This window comes from Meles meles, chromosome 10 (genome assembly GCF_922984935.1).
Source record: "Meles meles chromosome 10, mMelMel3.1 paternal haplotype, whole genome shotgun sequence".
NCBI lineage: Eukaryota > Metazoa > Chordata > Mammalia > Carnivora > Mustelidae > Meles > Meles meles.
Window position 1 is genome coordinate 86,979,502 of NC_060075.1, and position 19,874 is coordinate 86,999,375.

The 19,874-nt window shown below is 37.7% G+C and overlaps 1 protein-coding gene across 1 annotated transcript in view; it reads left to right on the top strand.

Annotated features, from left to right (window-relative positions):
* Positions 1–19,874, top strand: part of FAM185A (family with sequence similarity 185 member A) — a 60,175-nt gene that overhangs the window by 17,508 nt on the left and 22,793 nt on the right. The window contains exon 5 of the mRNA XM_046021301.1: positions 15,464–15,505. Within this exon, the coding sequence (XP_045877257.1) occupies positions 15,464–15,505 (42 nt within the window). The remainder of the gene's footprint in view (positions 1–15,463; positions 15,506–19,874) is intronic.

Genomic DNA, 19,874 nt, shown 5'->3' on the forward strand with positions numbered 1-19,874 from the left:
GGCCTACACATTTCACAGCACTCACCATAGCACATGCCCTCCCCAATGTCCATAACACAACCACCCTAACCCTACCCCCCTAACCACCAGCAACCCTCAGTTTGTTTTGTGAAATTAAGAGTCTCTTATGGTTTGTCTCCCTCCCCATCCCATCTTGTTTCGTTTTTTCCCTTCCCTACTTCCCACAATCCCCCCACCCTGCCTCTCAAATTCCTCATATCAGAGAGATCATATGATAATTGTCTTTCTCTGACCTATTTCGCTCAGCATAATACCTCTGGTTCCATCCACGTCATTGGAAATGGCAAGATTTCAATTTTTTGATGGCTGCATAGTATTCCATTGTGTGTGTGTGTGTGTGTGTGTGTGTGTGTGTGTGTGTGTGTGTATACACACACACACCACTTCTTCTTTATCCATTCATCTGTTGATGGACATCTAGGTTCTTTCCATAGTTTGGCTATTGTGGACATTGCTGCTATAAACATTCGGGTGCACGTGCCCCTTCGGATCACTACATTTGTATCTTTACAGTAAATACCCAGTAGTGTGATTGCTGGGTCATAGGGTAGCTCTATTTTCAACTTTTTGAGGAACCTCCATGTTCTTTTCCAGAGTGGCTGCACCGGCTTGTATTCCCACCAGCAGTGTAGGAGTGTTCCCTTTCTCTGCATCCTCACCAACATCTGTCATTTCCTGACTTGTTAATTTTAGCCATTCTGACTGGTGTGAGGTGGCATCTCATTGTGATTTTGATTTGTATTTCCCTGATGCCGAGTGACGTGGAGCACTTTTTCATGTGTCTGTTGGCCATCTGGGTGTCGTCTTTGCAGAAATGTCTTCATGTCTTCTGCCTATTTCTTGATTGGATTATTCTTTGGATGTTGAGTTTGATAAGTTCTTTATAGATTTTTGGATACTAGCCCTTTATCTGATATGTCATTTCTGAATATCATCTCCCATTCTGTCAGTTGTCTTTTGGTTTTGCATATAACATAAATTTTAAGAGGTAACTCTCATTTCTGTTGTTGAAGAAGGATCTGCCATTAGGAAGCTCGCCCTATAGATAATTAATGGCAGACTAATCATCTTTTTAAAAAAAAAGTAACTCATAAGCTATTTAATTTTATTTTGGCAAGAAATTAAATATTATGCTGTTAAATTTAAAGGTAATAGTAATTCTGATTTTTAATGCATTTCCTTTTGTTATTTTTTATTTATGTATTGCTCAGCTATGCCTTGAATAGTTCTGGTAATTTGTAACTCTTCATATTTTAATAATGACTTTTATATAGCATTGCGTTTCTGTTAATGATGGTGAAAAGTACTGTACTTAATATATTGAGTAGCTTTTAGTAGAAAGGCAATTCCTTACCAAGTCAGATGTTAATTCACACCTATGATAAGAACAACACTATTCTTTGCAGTGTTTTATACCATATTTATACTAAGTCCATTAATGTTTAATTTCTTTTGCTTTCTTTTAAGTTAGATAAGAATTGAATTTGGTACAGTTTGCAGTTAATAGCTTACATGATAGTAAATAGATGTACCTTTTTGAGGTAATCCTCAAAAAACTCTAGGTCTTTTGATTTTGCTTACTTAAAGTGCTGAAATGGAAATAAATTGCTAGGGACAGAAGAATTCATTCCTTAGCCTTTGTAAAGCCTTTTGTATTTACTGACCTTTTTTAAAGATTTTTTATTTATTTATTTGACAGAGAGAGATCACAAGTAGATAGAGAGGCAGGCAGAGAGAGAGAGAGGGAAGCAGGCTCCCTGCTGAGCAGAGAGCCCGATGCGGGACTCGATCCCAGGACCCTGAGATCATGACCTGAGCCGAAGGCAGCGGCTTAACCCACTGAGCCACCCAGGCGCCCCCTGACCTTTAATATGAAGTCAGATACCTTTCCTTGGGTGGTTTAAACTTGGGTCAGACTTGGATTCTCTTTGGGCTGTAGTCTCAGGTTGGGTTTCTCGAAAGCAGACTCTAAAATGGAAATTAGAGTGCAGTACATTTACTAAGGGAGGTGTCTTGGAACCACAGCCATGCAAAGGAAGGAAGCCCAATTTCCCCTGGAGAAGTTGGACTGTAATGCAGCCTCAGTGACTCCAAGGGGAGAGCTCTGAAGCTGGGATCATCCTCGGAATTGTCTCAAGTTGAGGTGAGGAAAGCTGGACCTTTATATCCCCAACCATTAGATGTAAGATGCCCCAGGAAGGGGATGGTCTTAGGCCAAAATGACTCTTTTCAGCTGAAGCAATTCCCTACGAAGTCTGACAGCTGAGGGCTGTCTGCCAGCAATACTCCCTTCAGCTAGGAAAATAAGCCTGGGTGGCTCAGTGGGTTAAAGCCTCTGCCTTCAGCTCAGGTCATGATCCCAGGGTCCAGGGTCCAGGGTCCCTGCTGAGCAGAGAGCCTGCTTCCTCCTCTCTCTCCCTGCCTGCCTCTCTGACTAGTTGCAATCTCTGTCTATCAAATAAATAAATAAAATTTAAAAAAAAAAAAGCCCTCAGGTTTGAGGAATTCTAGGTGATGAATTACAGCATTCACTACAGTTACATTTATTGATTCATTCAACACAAAAATTGACTGTGTGCCAGATTTTCAGACACTGAGGATACATAGTTGGGCAGGAGATGATCCCTATCCTTAAAGAACTTGTGGTCTTCATTATTTGTAATACTGGTACAGCAACGAGAAGTGAGGGAAGGGAAATTTTGATCCTGTTGCCACTGTTGAAAAGCTTCCTTCTTGTTCAACCCTGCTTTCCCCATCTGGACCTTGGCCCACACTCCACTTGGATTTTTCAGTGGTAGTAAGTTGATAAAAGAGAGTTTAGATAAGAAAGAAACCCTCCTCATTTCTTAGTCATGCCAGTGACTGCCTACTTTTCAATAACCTTTCAGACAAGCCTAAGTTTCTTGCCTCAACCGTAACAACCCCTATTTCCATCCTTGATGATGTCCTTGTCATTATATGAACATGCTACTGGAGTTTGGAGGTGGGATGGGTACAGACAAACAAGTAGTGTTCTAGCCCTACAGTCTTGTAGGTGAGAAGATCAGAGTCAGGGCTAATGAAAGGAAGTTCCTATGTTCTAGCTATAAGAATTTTAGTAGGGAGAGATGTCTTCCAGGGATCCTCTCAAGCTGGAACTCTGAATATATATTGCAGTGAATTCTTTGTTCTAAATGGTGATGGTCATCTAACGTAAATTATATTTTGGCTGTATTTAAACAAGCTGGCTTGGGAATCTTGAAACTTGTTTTACGGGGAAATGTGTCACTACCTATAAATATTTGACTTACAGAAAACAGTTTTGGGAAATACATGTATTCCAAGACCTGCCAGTCCAGGATTTATTTAGTTTGGCTTCCTTTTCCTTAAGCAAGGCTTAAGCTGATTTTTTTTTTCAAGTAGATTTTTTTAAACCCAACATACAGATGTTGTAAAAAGCCGTTTTCTTTTTAACCATAAATGTGATGGCAATACCTGTCTTTTTTGTTAAATTTACTGAGTATATGGTTTTGGGGGTTTTGGTGTCGGTGGGTGGGTGGTTTGAAAGCAAGTTAAAAGCAAACATTATTATTATTATTATTATTAGTGGAAGAGCAAGGATTTGATCCAAGTTTCTTGACCTTCCAGGAGATGTTTTTAAATAGTGTTCAAACAAATCTGTGTAATGGCCATGATGAATCCAAATATCATCATTGCTTTGAGGGCTTCCTGGCATGCTCTAGAGATGTTTTCTCTAGGCAAACAGTGCTACAGCACAGATGGACTGCTTCAGCTATGTTCTATATTGTAAACTCCAGTTTCAGTAATATTTGTCATGCCTTACAACATCTGGCAAAAAATGTGGATGTTCTGTACAGTGTTCGGGTTCAGCTTAGCTCCATGAAGATACTTAGGCATTCAGTTCATTCCATAAAAGTGCTGGTGCTATCTTCAGTGTATGGTTTCTAAGGCTTCCATGAAAGGAAGAGAGAGCATCAAGTTTATATCTTGTTTATATTTTCTATTTGTTCATATACCCTGATGGCAAACCAATACCCAACATAGGACTTCCAGTACTATGTTGAACAACAGTGGTGAGAGTGGGCGTCCTTGTTGTGTTCCTGATCTCAATGGAAAGGCTCTCAGCTTTTCCCTATTGCAAATGATATTCACTGTGGGTTTTTCATAGATGGATTTTATGAATTTGAGGAATGTTCCCTCTATCCCTCCACTCTGAAGAGTTTTAATCAAGAAAGGATGCTATATGTTGTCAAATACTTTTTCTGCATCAAATGAAAGGACGATGTGGTTCTTGTCTTTTCACTTATTTATGTGTTCTATCACATTGATTTGCCAATGTTGAACCACCCTTGCATCCCAGGGATAAATCCTACCTGGACACAGTGGATAATCCTTTTAATATACTGTTGGAGTCTATTAGCTAGGATCTTGTTGAGAATTTGGCATCATATTTATCAGGGATATTGGTCTGAAATTCTTTTTGATGAGGTCTTTGCCTGATTTGGGGATCAAGGGAATGCTGGCCTCGTAGAAAGAGTCTGAAAGTTTTCCTTCTGTTTCTATTTTTTGAAACAGCTTCAGGAGAATAGGTACAATTTCTTCTTTGAATGTTTGGTAGAATTACCGGGGGAACCCATCAGGTTCTGGACTCGTATTTTTTGGGGAGGTTTTTGATTACTGCTTCAATCATGTTACTGGTTATTGGTCTATTCAGATTGTTAATTTTTCTGTTTCAGTCTTGGTTGTTTATAGATTTCCAGAAATGCATCCATTTCTTCCACGTTGCTTAATTTATTGTCATATAGCTGTTGATTATAATTTCTGATAATTATACTTAGTTCCTTGGTGTTAGTCATGATCTCTTCTCTTTCATTCATTATTATTTTGGGTCCTTTGTCTTTTCTTTTGGATAAGTCTAGCCAGTGGTTTATCGATCTTATTAATTCTTTCAAAGAACCAGCTTCTAGTTTCATTAATGTGTTCTACTGTATTTCTGATTTCTAATTTTTTTTCTTAAGATTTTATTTATTTATTTGGCAGACAGAGATCGAAAGTAGGCAGAGAGGCATGTGGGGGGTGGAGCAGCAGAGAGCCTGATGCGGGGCTTGATTCCAGGACCCTGAGATCATGACTTGAGCCAAAGGCAGAGGCTTAACCCACTGAGCCACCCAGGTGCCCCTCTGGTTTCCAATTCATAGATCTCTGCTCTAATCTTAATTATTTCCCTTCTGTGCATGGGTCAGGTTTAGTTTGTTGTGATTCTCCAGATCTTGAGGGTGTAAAGATTGTTTGTATATTTGGGATTTTTCTGTTTTTTTTGTTTTTTTTTTTTTTTTTGAGTGAGGCTTGGATGGATATGTATTTCCCCCTCAGGACTGCTTTTGCCATGTCACATAGGTTTTGGATTGGTGTGTCTTCATTCTCATTGATTTCCATGAATTGTTTAAGTTCTTCTTTGATTTCCTGACTGACCCAAACATTCTTGAGCAGGATGGTCTTTAGCTTTCAAGTGTTTGAATTTCTTCCAAACTTTTTCTTGTGATTGAGTTCCAGTTTCAAAGCCCTGTGGTCTGAGAATATGCAGGGAATAACCTCAATCTTTTGGAATCAGTTGAGACCTGATTTGTGACCCAGGATGTGTCTATTCTGGAGAAAGTTCCATGTATGCTCTAGAAGAATGAGTGTTCTGTTGTTTTAGGGTGGAATGTTTTGTATATATCTATGATGTTCATCTGGCCGAGTGTGTCATTCAAAGCTCTTGTTTCTTTGCTCAGATGGTTTGTCTGTTGCCGAGGGTGGAGTGTTGAGGTCTCCTACTATTAATGTATTTTTTTTTAAGGTTTTTTTTTTTTATTTAATTTATTTGACAGACAGAGATCACAAGTAGGCAGAGAGAGAGAGAGAGGAAGGGAAGCAGGCTCCCTGCTGAGCAGAGAACCCAATGCGGGGCTCGATCCCAGGACGCTGGGATCATGACCTGAGCCGAAGGCAGAGGCTTTAACCCACTGAGCCACCCAGGCGCCCCTATTAATGTATTATTATCAATATGTCTTTTTATTTTAGTTAACAGTTGGCTTTTGTAGTTGACTGCTCCCACGTTGGGGGCATAGATACTTAAAGTTGTTAGATCTTCTTGTTGGATAGACCCTTTAAGAATGATATAGTGTCCTTCTGTATTTCTAAGTACAGTCTTTAGCTTAAAGTCTAATTTGTCTGATATGAGTATTGCTGCCCCAGCTTTCTTTTGAGGTCTGTTGGCATGAAAGATGGTTCTCCATCCCTTCACTTTCAGTCTGGATGTATCTGTAGGTTTAAAATGAGTCTCTTGTAGACAGCATATGGATGTGTCATGTCTTTTTATCCAGTCTGCAACCCTGTGCCATTTTATGGGATCATTTAGGCCGTTCACATTGAGAGTGATTATTGAAAGATATGATTTTTTTTTTCTATATGTTGCCTGTGAGGTCCTTGTTTCTATAGATTGTATATTTCTGTTCTGTAATTGGGGTCTTTCTCCTTTTATAGAACCACCCCTTAATACTTCTTGCAGAGCTGGCGTAGTGGTCACATATTCCTTCAGTTTTTGCCAGCTCTTTATATCTCCCTCCATTCTAAATGACAGCCTTGCTGGATAAACTATCCTTGACTGCATGTTCTTCTCATTTAGTACCCTGAATAGGTCTTAAAATGGTTTCCTATGTTCTAAGATTTGCGAGTTTTACTATTACATGCCTGGCATTGCTCTGCTATCCTTGATTTTGGGGGGTGTTCTCTCTGCCTCTAGGATGTGATGCTTGTTTCATTCCCTGGATTAGGGAAGTTCTCGGCTGCGATTTGGTCAAATATTCTAGTCCTCTCTCTCTGCCCACCCCCTCAGGGATCCCAGTAATTCCTGACACTGGAACATTTCATGGAGTCATTTATTTCTGTAATTCTGTTTTCATGGATTTTAAGCTCTTTTTCCAGGCCTCTTCCTGTTCCTTTTCTGTCAGTTTGTCTGCAAGATCACTAATTCGTTCTTCTGCCTCATTTACCCTGTTAGAGTATCTACATTAGATTGTACTCATTGATACCATTTTTAAGTTCTGCTAGATCCGCTCTCATTTCTGCCCTTAGTAGATTTATGTTGCCATTAATAGTTTTCTCCTGCCTATTGTCTTCATAACTACTATCCTGAAGTCTATTTCTGACATCTCTTTGATCCATATCCATTAGATCTGCAGGCAAGGCCATTGTCTCTGGATCTTTTCTTTGTTGAGAGTTCTTCCTCCTAGTCATTCTGTTGAGTTGTGGTTGAGGGGTTGTACAGCTGAAAATATCAACCATAATCCAGGCTAGGTACACCCTATGGACTGTTGATTCTCTGTCCCCATACAGATCTAGACATGTATAATCTTATATCTCGAGCTGATTTCATGGGTGCTCAGAGTGGCTTGGTAGATTTCTAGCTAAATTCAGGGGACCAGTTGAAAAGGAGTCCCCCACTCCTCCGCCACCTTGGTGGAACTCCTATAACATAATTTAAACAATTAATGAGTTTTTAATATATAGGCATACTCATGACCATTGTTTAGCATTTTATATTTAACTTATGTTATTATTTGGAATAAGTGCTTAATTAATAAAAGTGTACTTTAAATATTAAATTAAATTGGGGCGCCTGGGTGGCTCAGTGGGTTAAGCCGCTGCCTTCGGCTCAGGTCATGATCTCAGGGTCCTGGGATCGAGCCCCGCATCGGGCTCTCTGCTCTGCAGGGAGCCTGCTTCCTCCTCTCTCTCTGCCTGCCTCTCTGCCTACTTGTGATCTCTCTCTCTGTCAAATAAATAAATAAAATCTAAAAAAAAAATATATATATATATATATATAAAATTAAATTTTAAATTTAGATTCCCCATGTAACTTAGGGTCTTATTTTAAGGTCAGGATTATACATTGATAAATAAATTGCTGAGTGTTAGTTCTCCAATTTTCTCTGTGCTTAACTACTTTGAATTTTAGAAACTCTCAGAAATAAAAGTTCCATTAGCTGTATAAGCACAGTTGATGACTTTTGATATCAGAATTTCATAAATAAATGTCCCATTTTGCTTTAAGAAATGACATGTAGTCACTGGTGAATTTGTGCATCTGCCTTGGGAATTTAGGAAGTCAAAAATAATGTAAAAATTCCAAAGAAAAGCTTTTATTAGATTAAATAGAACTTTTCATGAAGTTCATGAAAATGCTTTGTTTAAATTCTAAGGTATATTGTTAAGTCTGTTGTAAAGTTTCAGTTTGATTATCATTTTGACATATGATAATGTTGACTCTGGGCACTTAAAACTTTTTTATGTAAATAACTAGAAAGGAATTACTGCTTACTTTGTGATACAGACAGCATAAATTTTTTTTTCAGGATTTAGACATGTGATAATGCAATATTTGGACTTAGCTCCTTAGATGGACTTAGCTCTCTCCATAAAGGTGATGCTGCCATCTTCATTGTGTGGCTTCTAAGCTTCCACCAGAGGAAGAGAGATCATAGGTTGATAGGAAAAATTTCAAACTAAGCTGATTCTGCCATATATTTTTAGCCAGAATATTTTATTTTACATTTGTTTGTTTATTCAGGAAAGAGAGAACACATGTGTGCACACAGGGTAGGAGGCAAGGGGCAGAGGGAGAGGGAAAGAGAGTCTCAGGCAGACTCCCCAGTGGGCATAGAGCCTGAGGTAGGGTCAATCTCACAACCCTGAGATCGCCACCTAAGACGAAAACAAGAGTTGGATGCCCAACCAACTGCTCCACCCAGGTGTCCTTAGCTGGAGCATTTTAAATGACATTATCAAACTCTAAGAGGCTGAGATTGAGAATTTAGCAGTATTCTAAGGCAGGAGAAAAGCACATAAATATTAGTGGGCACTGGCAGTCTTTTTCATGTTTTATATTTATAATGGATCTTATTCTGTGAGTTCCTCCTTTCTCCACCCGTTGGGGTATTCTCTAGGATTTCATCCTGTTTTATTGTTCTTTTGCTTCTTTCTTTTTCTTGGGCGTCTTATATACTTTTGAATCTTAACTACTCTTATATTCTGATAATTCAAATTTGTATCTCTAGCCCTGACTTTTGACTTATACATACATCTGCTTGATGGGTATAACTAATTGGATCTTTATAGGCATCTCAAACTCAACGTTTCTAGCTTTTTTTACCTCTTACTTTCACCCTCTCCCCCAAACCTCATCCCTAATGTGTTCCTCCTCCTTTATTTACATTTGCAGTTGTGATATTGCCATGTACCAAACTCCCCAAGCTAGAAATCTTGAAATAATCCCAGATTCTTCTCTCTTACTTCCCACTCATCTAATTAATCACCAAGTTTAAGCAAGTTTTATCACCCAAATATTTCTTCAATCTATCCCATCTTTTTCTTTCTAATTTCTGCTGTTCTATTTCAGATTCTTGTCATCTCTTGCTTCAACTCTGGCAATAACATTGCTTCCAGTCTTGCTTTCTTCAAATCCATCCTCCGTACTATAGCCTATGATAGTTTTATGAGAAATACTCATTGAACATGGCATTCTCTTAAGCAAACCTTTCCAAATGACCTGCCTAACTTTCCATTTCCCTCTTTGGACCCTATGGTTTGCCTTCTGGAATTACATAATCTCTTACTTTTTCATGTATATTCTTACCTGTTTTATACTTTCAGGTCCTTGATCAGAGCCTGATCAGAGCCTTGTTCAGAGCCTGATCATTCTGTTGATAATTTTCTTAAAATGCTGTCCTTAACCTTTCTTTACCTCATTGACTTTTAGTAATTTTTTGATACTCAGCTAAAGCATCTTCTCCTCATCTCTGGCCTTCATAGACCCGTACATTCTTGCCTAATTATAAACTCAAGGACAAGGATCATGTTTAATTCATCTCTATATTAGCATTTAGCACTGTGGCTTATAGATAACAAGTGCCTCCCTTCCTGCTCCCTGCCTCCCCCTCTCCAGATACAAAAAGAATTTAACCATAAGGATATTTGCTCTGTTTGGATTGTTATAGTGCTTTTAAAACCACAATCACATTTCTTTTAGTGAAGAAAAATAAACTAATGTTTATCAGTAATTGATGGCTTATTTTTTCTTCTGACCATACTAGAATGAAGAATTACTAGCTAAGAAAAACAGTGTATTTTCTCAAACATGGGAGTTTGGGGGTTGCCTGGGTGGCTCATTCGGTTAAGTGTCTGCCTTTGGCTCAGGTCATGATCCCAGGGTCCTAGGATTGAGCCCCTCATCAGGCTCCCTGCTCAGTGGGAAGCCTGATTCCCCCTCTCTTTCTCCCCCTGCTTGTGTTCCCTCTCTCACTGGGTCTCTCTGTCAAATAAATAAAATAATTTTTTTTTTTTAAATAACACTGGAGTTTGTAGAGAAGTTGCTTAACTTGGGAGTGAGCACACATAGTTATCACAGACCATATGGTATCTGCTTTATTGCAGAAAAGGCTTTTACAAAGATCTACTCCTCTCAAATAGTTGATTTGCTTATTGTTTTTCGTGATTGGAGATGAAATAGGTAGAACCAAAATGTAGAAGACTGTGCTAGTAATGCCCCTCTGGTTGAATTGAGTCCTTTTAAATATTCTGCCTTATTCCACAAAGTATTTGAGGTAAAGGTCCATTTTGTATACTCTAACAACTTTGGAATATTGCTATTTAGGGTAGAGTTTTCTAAATATTTTGATTTGTGTTGAAAATACATTTTTTGTTTATTGCTTTAAAAGTTCTTTAGCATTGATAAAAACATTTTGAAACATTCTTTATGGATGTTCCTTATTTTCTTTTCTAAAGATTTTATTTATTTGTTTGACAGAGAGATTGAGAGAGAGCACAAGAAGACAGAGCACCAGGCAGAGGGAGAGAGAGAAGCAGGCTCTCCACTGAGCAGGGAGCCTGACATGGGGCTTGATACCTGGACCCTGGGATCATGACCTGAGCCAAAGGCAGCCCCTTAACCGACTGAGCCCTCCAGGCACCCCAATGTTCCTTATTTTTTCATAGTTTTTCTTGTTCCGCTATGCTTTTACTATATAGAATTCTTAACATTCAAGAGAGATATAGTCTGAAACTCTAGGTGCCATTATAATATGAACTAGTCCTCGCTCCGTCTTTAATAGATCTGAAGCTTCTGTCCATGGATATAAGAACCATAACTTATTCTTGGAGACTAGTATAAGGTAATAAAGCTCTTTTGCCTTGTTGAGTGGGTGACTGGACTCACTAGCTAAGTGACTGACTAACTGTCATAATTCTTTATTAATAGTTAAAACATCACAAAAATCATTTTTGAAGTGTTCAGGAGATGGAAGCAACAAAGAGAATTCTGAGTGGAAGTCCTCACAGTCTTACACTAGATTAATCTATCTAAAACATAGTTTTCTTGTTGTTATCCATGTTAAAATTTTTCACTGACTCGATTTAGAATAAAGTCAATAGATTAGTACCTCATGGTTCTTCTACAGGCTGCTCTTCACTTGTTTTTCCAAACTAAATTTGAATATTTAAAAATCAAATCAATAAAAAAATCATTTAAAATATAATGTTGACTATGAAATGGGTACTGTACTATGCTTTCAGGATATAATGCTAAATAAGAAAGACATGATCCCCATCCTCACAGACTTGCCTAATGGTTTCAGCTTAACTGATTTGCATGATTTGAACATAGCATGTGTAGGTCTGCCTGTTTACCTTTGTTTATATAATTCTTTTTTGTAGAAAATCCTTCCCCTTCAATGTATTTAAATTTTATTCATGTTTCAAATCTCAGCTCTGGTGATATCTCCACTATAGCTATTCTCCTTGTCCATATCAGGTCAGTTTAGTCTTTGCTGAATGGCTATGGGACCTAATACATATTGTTCACTTATGAGTTTCACTTACAATTATTTATAAATACTAATTTTTAGCTTTCCGTGTGTGTATCTCCCCAGATATCCTATAAGACTTTGGATGGCCAGGCTGTATTCTGGCCCCTCCCCCAAATGATTCATGTCCCTCCCAGATGCAGAATATACTCCCTTCCTTCCACATTTCATAAATGTCTCATCTAATTATGCACCACATCAGAGTCCAGAATCTCTTCATCAAAACCAGATCAAGGTGTATGAGGCTCCTCAAGTATAGTTGCTTAAGTATAACTCCTCAAGGTCAGTTTCTCTGAATCTGAAGACCTGTGACCTAAAGAGACAAGTTCCCTAGCCCTCCGCACCCCCATGCACACCACCTACACACCCAACACAACTGACGGGACAGGTATAGGATAATTGCTATAGACTTTCCTGTTCAAAATTGGGAAAATGAAAGGCAGAAAGGCATCACTGGTACATAGTGATATTGAAATTTGGGTGGGCAAACATTAGCGTTTCCTCGATTTTATATATATATATAACATAAAATATACATAAAAGACCTGGAAATAATTCTTTAGGGTTTCAGGCTTTGCCCTCTGAGCTTTTGTTCCTCCCTTGGAGTCATCCTTCCTTTTTCATGAAATATATCGTATTTGAATCTGAGTGGTTTTCTCAGTCTGCTTCCTGACAGTAGAATTTTGGAGATCCAGTGGTCTCTTTTTACTTTCTATTGTCACTCTTCCTTTCAATTCAGTTTAGCAGTGAGTTTGCTGTTGTTATTCTCTCAAAAATTTTGTCAGCCTCCTCTGAATCGTGTAGAGTTTATTCCATAAAATAAAAGCCACATCTAAAAATCTCTTTCAAAAGTGCACTTCTGGGGCGCCTGGGTGGCTCAGTGGGTTAAGCCTCTGCCTTCAGCTCAGGTCATGATCTCAGTGTCCTGGGATCGAGCCCCACATTGGGCTCTCTGCTCAGCGGGGAACCTGCTTCCCCCTTTCTCTCTGCCTGCCTTTCTGCCTACTTGTGATCCCTCTCTCTCTGTCAAATACAAATAAAATCTTTTTTAAAAAATGTACTTCTACAGAGATACTGAGGTAAAATGTACTCAAGCTTCCTAGGGTGTCTGTTGTTTGATTGAGATCTTTATAATACACCTTTAATCTCTGTAAAGGACTTTTTGTATAATTGATTAGTACTGTGAAGTACCACTCTTGATCTTTCTGGTGTCTTAAGAGGAGGTTTTGCTGTCACCGCTCAGCTTCGTTTTTAGACCGTGTACTTGCCAGTGCCCTGGATTCAAACTTTGTTGGAAAGCTATTTCTAACTTTAACATCTTTTGCCATCTTGAGAGGCTGAGAATTTTCAAAACCTTATGTGTCCTGTTTTTGTTCGTTTGATTAACACTCCTTTCTTTAGATTAGTTTATCTATCTTCCCTTGCATTTTATAGTAAGTGGCCAAAAAAAAAAAGGTAGAACTTATAACACTTTAACCTTGCTTGGGTATCTTAGTTAAATCACTGTTCATTAAGCTATATTTCCTAGTTTCCACATTACTGAAGATAATGGTGTTAAGTTTCTCCAATTGCTTAACAAGAATTCTCCTTTCTCTAATTTCCAAAAACATTTTCCTCACTTCCTCTTGAGGCCTTGTAGGAAGAATACTCAAAGTCCAGCTTTCTGCTAACAGTCTGTTCAAGGCAATCTAGGCTTTCTTTACCATGTTCCTCAAAATCTTTCCAACCTCTGCCCACTGCCAAGTTCCAAAGCTACGCCTACATTTTTAGGTATTTATTATAGCAGTACCCCACTTTCACCTTTCAACATCTATACTAGTTACCTCTTCCTATATAACAAATTATCTCAGAGCTTAGCACCTAAAAGCAACAAACATTTATTGTCTTACACTTTGAATGCATCAGGAATCTTGGTGGGGCTTAACTGGATCCTCTGCCTCAAGATGTCTTATAAGGTTGTTATGAATGTATCACCTAAGGTTATAGGGGTCCATTTGAGGTTTCCACCAAAGGACAGTGTGCTTCCTAGCTCATTCACGTGGTTGTTGGCAGAATTCAGGTCAGAAGCTGTTTGCGGGAGGCCTTTTTTAGTTCCTCCATAGTGGGATTCTTTCACAGGGCAGTTGACAGCATGGCTAGCTGCCTTCCTCAGAGCAGAAGAGGGCTAGCAAGAAAGGAACCAGATCTTTATATAACCTAATCTTGGAAGCAACTTCCCATTACTTTCGCCTTATTCTCTGTGTTAAAAGCAAAGTATTAGGTACAGCCTATACATGAGGGGAGGAGATTATACAAGGGCATGAATACCAAGAGGCAGGGATCCTTGAAAGCCATCTTAGAAGCTGTGTGATCTTTGGCCACTAATCGCATGTGATGGTGAATCTGCATTTCCTGGATTTGAAAATTTGAAGAGAGTGTCTCAAACCAATGAAATAATATTTACATAACACATTTAAAAGAATCTTTACAACCTTGTACTTACAGAGACTTGAAAATAATTTTAGGAGCTTAATTTCTCCATACAAAACAAGTTTTATTCCTACACAAATGTACTTCTTGTTCATATCCTCACATGAAGTATGATGGAATATAACACTTTCAGAGAGATTTTTGCAATCAAAGTATATCTGACTATTGGACAAATGAATCAAGTGTTTTGTTTGCTTTTTCTCAGATACTGATACATGTCAGTATATACAGGATGCAAGAAATAAAGTAAATGAGTCCATTTACCCTAATTATTTCTAAGATAAAAGCTATTCTTTACTTTTTAATGTGGTTTTGGAATGATGGTAGAAGAGTAATGTTGCTTATATTTTCAGTGCAGTAAACATAAGTAGTGTGGGTCTGGGAGTGATCCTACAAACACACATATGAAGAAAATTCTTACTAATTTTGGTATTAGAGGAAAGGGGCCTGGGAAGAATGGTTGCAATATCCTATACTTGCCCTGGAAAATGTATTTTCATCAAAAGACAAGAACCTGTGAAGCCTTTTTCTTTGCTAGTCATATTTCAGTGTGTTCATTATTCCTGCCCCAAACTCTGTAACTCTTGGCACAGAAACTACTTTAATAGACATAGCAGAGTGACCTGAAAAATAACAGTAGTAACTTTTTTCTGTAGGTTATTTTAGTGTTAGTTGGCTCAAAACTTGGTTTTGAGTGATCTGGTAAATATAGTGAAGTTTATCTTGAAAATATATAGTGAGTACATTTAAGTAACTTTTTGTTTATGGTTTATAGAAGTATCATTATTTTTTTGTGTGTGTTTCCCAAAATGTATGGTGGTTTGTTATGTAGTTATGCTAAAAAAGCTTAAGGTGGAATAGAGGAAGAGAGTTTGTATAGATGACTAAAGCTAGTTATTTCAGAGTTGCAGCTAAATCTCTTACTAGATTTTTAATACTGAGAAAACTTGTCAACAACAATAACAATCTTATTAAATAATATTATGGATGTCCGACCATGTTTTAGAATACTATATTAGTTTCTTTCTAGATTATACTTAATATATAAAATTATCTTTTTTTTTCTTTTACAGGTAATATAACACTACAAAGCAAGATGGGTAATATCACAATAGGTATGTACTAACCTGCTGGTTGATAAATTTTGCTCCTTTAAAAAATAGCTATATTTGTGATATTTTATTAGGGTAAATAAAATCTGAGGTTTAGCTGATGAACCTGATAGGATCCTGATATACAACTCAAATATAGGCAGACCCAAATTATTTCTGGAAATTCATTGACTCATCATCCTATAAATAATGTATAATTACAGATTTGGTATCAGTAAGAATAAAGTTAGAATTCTGATTCTACCACTTTCTGTACATGGGCTAATTACCTGATTTCTCTGTGCTTCAATTTCTGTATCTGAAAGAAACAAATAATAGTTAAGTAACTATCATATAGGGTAACTGTAAGAAGTGAGATCATATATATAAAGTATTTTAGCACAGTGTCTGATATATGGTAAAAATTCAATAATAGTCATTTTTATTATTGTTCTAATCCTAAGCTAGGACTAATAGTGGCTAATGGGACCTTGGACCTCATGACTACATGTAATGCTGTGCCTATGGAAGAAAAAAGTTCAGATTTCCAGATAGTTTATTTATTTATTAAAAGACTTTATTTATTTATTTATTTGACAGACAAAGATCACAAGTAGGCAGAGAGGCAGGCAGAGAGAGAGAGGAGGAAGCAGGCTCCCCACCGAGCAGAGAGCCTGATGCAGGGCTCAATCCCAGGACCCTGAGATCATGATCTGAGACACCCAAGCACCCCTGGATTTCCAGATAGTTTAGATAGAGTTTTTCTCTGTCCCAAGTAGCACCTGCTTACCTATTAGGCAAAGGCACACCCTAAAGAGTGGTGGTTGTTTTTAGGCCTTAGAGGGTTGAGTGTAGGGATGGAAACTAAGACCTTTGTGGGGAAGCTGTGGCTTATGGCCAGTACGAATGCCCAGGGCCTCCGGGTTTTGTCCTTTTTGACATTTTACATTTATCTTTCCTTTGTACTGATTGAAAGAGTGAACATCTTTAATAGTCGTTTCCACTATCACTCTTGAATTTTCTGGCTTAAAGTACATATCTTTTTAAGAATTTTCAAGAGATTGAAACTTTATTGTTCAGTGAGTGATTAAGTTGAAAATAACGGCTTCTTAAGTGATAGTTACAAATCATTTTAACTAATACATAACAGAGGATTTAGCTGTTTCTGGTCGGAAATCAAGATTTACTGTTGACTCTTCAGGCCATTTCATCAGAGGACACATCTAGAGATGGTAAGGGAAATTTCTAGTGTGAACAAAAATGTATTCTGGTGAGAGAGAGGCTGAACTAGCTGAAGAAGGAAAATGCTAGACATGGGCAGAGTTTGTGGCAATAAGGCAAGGGAGGAAAATGAGGAGAATGTTGCAAATTGGGAGATACAGGGAATTGAACTACCAACTAGAAGGCCCATTAGGCAGATAGGAATCTGAGGAATACTTTTAATATGATATAATACAATAATGCTAGTGTTATTCTTGAATGAAAATATGGGAACATAAATGGAAAACCATCCTCTCTAAAACTGGAAATAAATGGTTATTTATCCATACTGGAGAAGAATTGTAATAGCAAGTATGAAATGAGAAGTAATGTACATATTTGAAGATTGTTTCAAATTCTGTATAAATGATTAACATTATAAATTCTTTTTAATTTTCCATATGAACTTTTTCTTTTTCCCACTATTACATGCTAGAGGGATTTTCAGACAAAATGTTTTATTTTTCTTAGATAAATCTCCTTCCACACAAAGAAAATGACCTGACTCCAGTGTTAAGAAGCATAGGGGTGCCTGGTGGCTCAGTTGATTGAACGTCTGACTCTTGGTTTTGGTGTGGGTGGTGATCCTTGGGGTCCTGAGATAGAGCCCTGAATTGGGGTCTCTGGTTGGCAGGGAATCTGCTTGGAGAGTCTTTTCCCTCTGCCTCTCCCCTCACTTGCACATATGTGTGCTCTCTCTTTCAAATGAATAAACAAATCTTAAAAAAAAAAAAAAAATATATATATATATATATATATAATTGACCACAATAATAGCAGTAGTTATAGACCCTTCATAATTCCCTTTAGCAAGACATAAGTTGTATCTGTAGTTTTAGGTTCTTAAAAATCCACAAATATGTGAAGATACTTAAAGGTTGAATTCTTATTTTGTAAATGTGGTTGGTAAATTTGGGGGTTTATTTTGGAAAAATCTCTTAAAGGAAGAGAACATGTATGTATTTGTTAAGTTATCATATTTTGATCTGTCATAGTGTGGACTTTGGAAGAAAGATATAAATTATGTCTCTATTTATTGTTTTAACATTGTGTTAATGTTTGAAGACAATCTTGAGTATTGCAGTAACTAGTCAACATCTATTTTATTGATTGCCTGCTATATACCAGGAACTCTTTAAGGTACTAGGGAATATTATGGTCAACAAGATGTAGTCTCCATGCTCACGTTTGGCCTGAGAAGAAAGACAATAAGCATGTAAATAACCAAAGATAACTTCAGATCATACAATGAATAAGTAAGAGAGGGTAATGGGATAAAGATTAGGGAAAAGAAAGCTACAGCATTTAGCAATCAGGGAGGGTCTGAAGAAGGGACATTTGAACGAAAGCCAGAATAATGGGAAAGAGGCTCATAAAATTCTGGATGCAGATCTTTCCAGATAGAGGAAAAGCCAGTACAAGCCCTGAAAATGGAATGAACCTATCATTTTCAAGGTATAGAAAGAGAACTTGGGGGAGAGTCAGAGACTAAGTAAGTGAGGCCTTAGGAAAAGAACTGATTTCAGTAGATTGGTAAATCTCCTTGTCTTACACAGACTTAAATTTTACTTAAAAAAAAAAAAATAAGAGCTTATTTCCTTTAGGAGTCTGCATACTTTGTAAAGGGCCAGATATTAAATATTTTTGGCCCTGTAGGCCACACAGTCTGTCTGTACTATGCAATTCTCTCATTTTAACACAAAGCAGTCATTGACAATATACACACAAATGGATGTGTCTGTGTTCCAATAAAACTTCATTAATAAAAACAGGAGAAAAAAGAGGAGGGCTGTAGTTTGCCATCCCTGCTATAGAGCTTAAAAACCATTGTTGTCATGAGTCTGCTGAAATTTTGAATATGATGCCTTAATCCCAAAGGTGACAAGTGTAATGTTTATTTGAAGTTTCTTAAGTGCTTGGCTTGTGTTTTTTTTTTTTTTTTTTTTTAATTTATTTATTAATTTTGACAGAGAGAGATCACAAGTAGGCAGAGAGGCAGACAGAGAGAGTGAGAGGGAAGCAGGCTCCCTTCAGTGCAGAGAGCCCGACGCGGGACTCGATCCCAGGACCCTGAGATCATGACCTGAGCCGAAGGCAGCGGCTTAAACCACTGAGCCACCCAGGCGCCCCTTGGCTTGTGTTTTTCATAAAAGGTTTGCTGGAGAAAGTTGAAGGCTACTGTACAAATCATGATAACCTAGTTAAAGTCTACTGGATTTTTGAGGAATTGAGATTCGTAAAAGCAAATTAGTTAAAAAGAAATAAAAAGTGATTTGTAGGAACTTGAGAGGGAAATGTATTAGAATAGCAGAGGCTTCAAAATATTGGAATGGGTGTTGAGAAAAAGTTATTAAGTTTAGAATATTAGGAGACTTGAGATGATTTAGATATTATTCTCTCTGAGTTCAGGAAAATAGATGTATTTTTCCCATGATTCTTTTATGAAGAACAATATTTATAATTCAGGTAAAAGGAGTATAGATAATAAAATTGATCAGGTTCTTAAGTAATCTCATCAGTCATTCAGATTTTGTATACACATTATACTTTATTTCCCCAAACCCTTTTCTTCCTAATTTCCATAACACTAAGCTCTCTCAGAAGCTGAAGTGCTATAAAAAGTTTGATTGTGTATATCAAAACCATGATATTCCTTGGACTCATATTTTAAAAAATAATGTCTTTTTTCTGGAATACCAGATCATCCATTTAAAATGAGTTAACTGGGGCACCTGGGCATCAGTCAGTTGGGCATTTGACTCTGGGTTTTAGCTCAGGTCATGATCTCCTGTGTCATGCGATAGAGGCCTCCATTGGACTCTGCCCTCAGTGCTTGAAGATTCTCTACCTCTGCCAGCATGCGCTCGCTCTCTCTCTCCCCAATAAATAAATAAATCTTTAAAAATAAAGTAAAATGAGGGGCACCTGGGTGGCTCAGTGGGTAAAAGCATCTGCCTTCAGCTCAGGTCATGATCTCAGGGTCCTGGGATCGAGCTCTACATCAGACTCTCTGCTCAGCAGGGAGCCTGCTTCCTCCTCTCTCTCTGCCTGTCTCTCTGCCCACTTGTGATCTATCTGTCAAATAAATAAATAAAATCTTTAAAAAAAATAAAATGAGTCAACAATAGAAAGC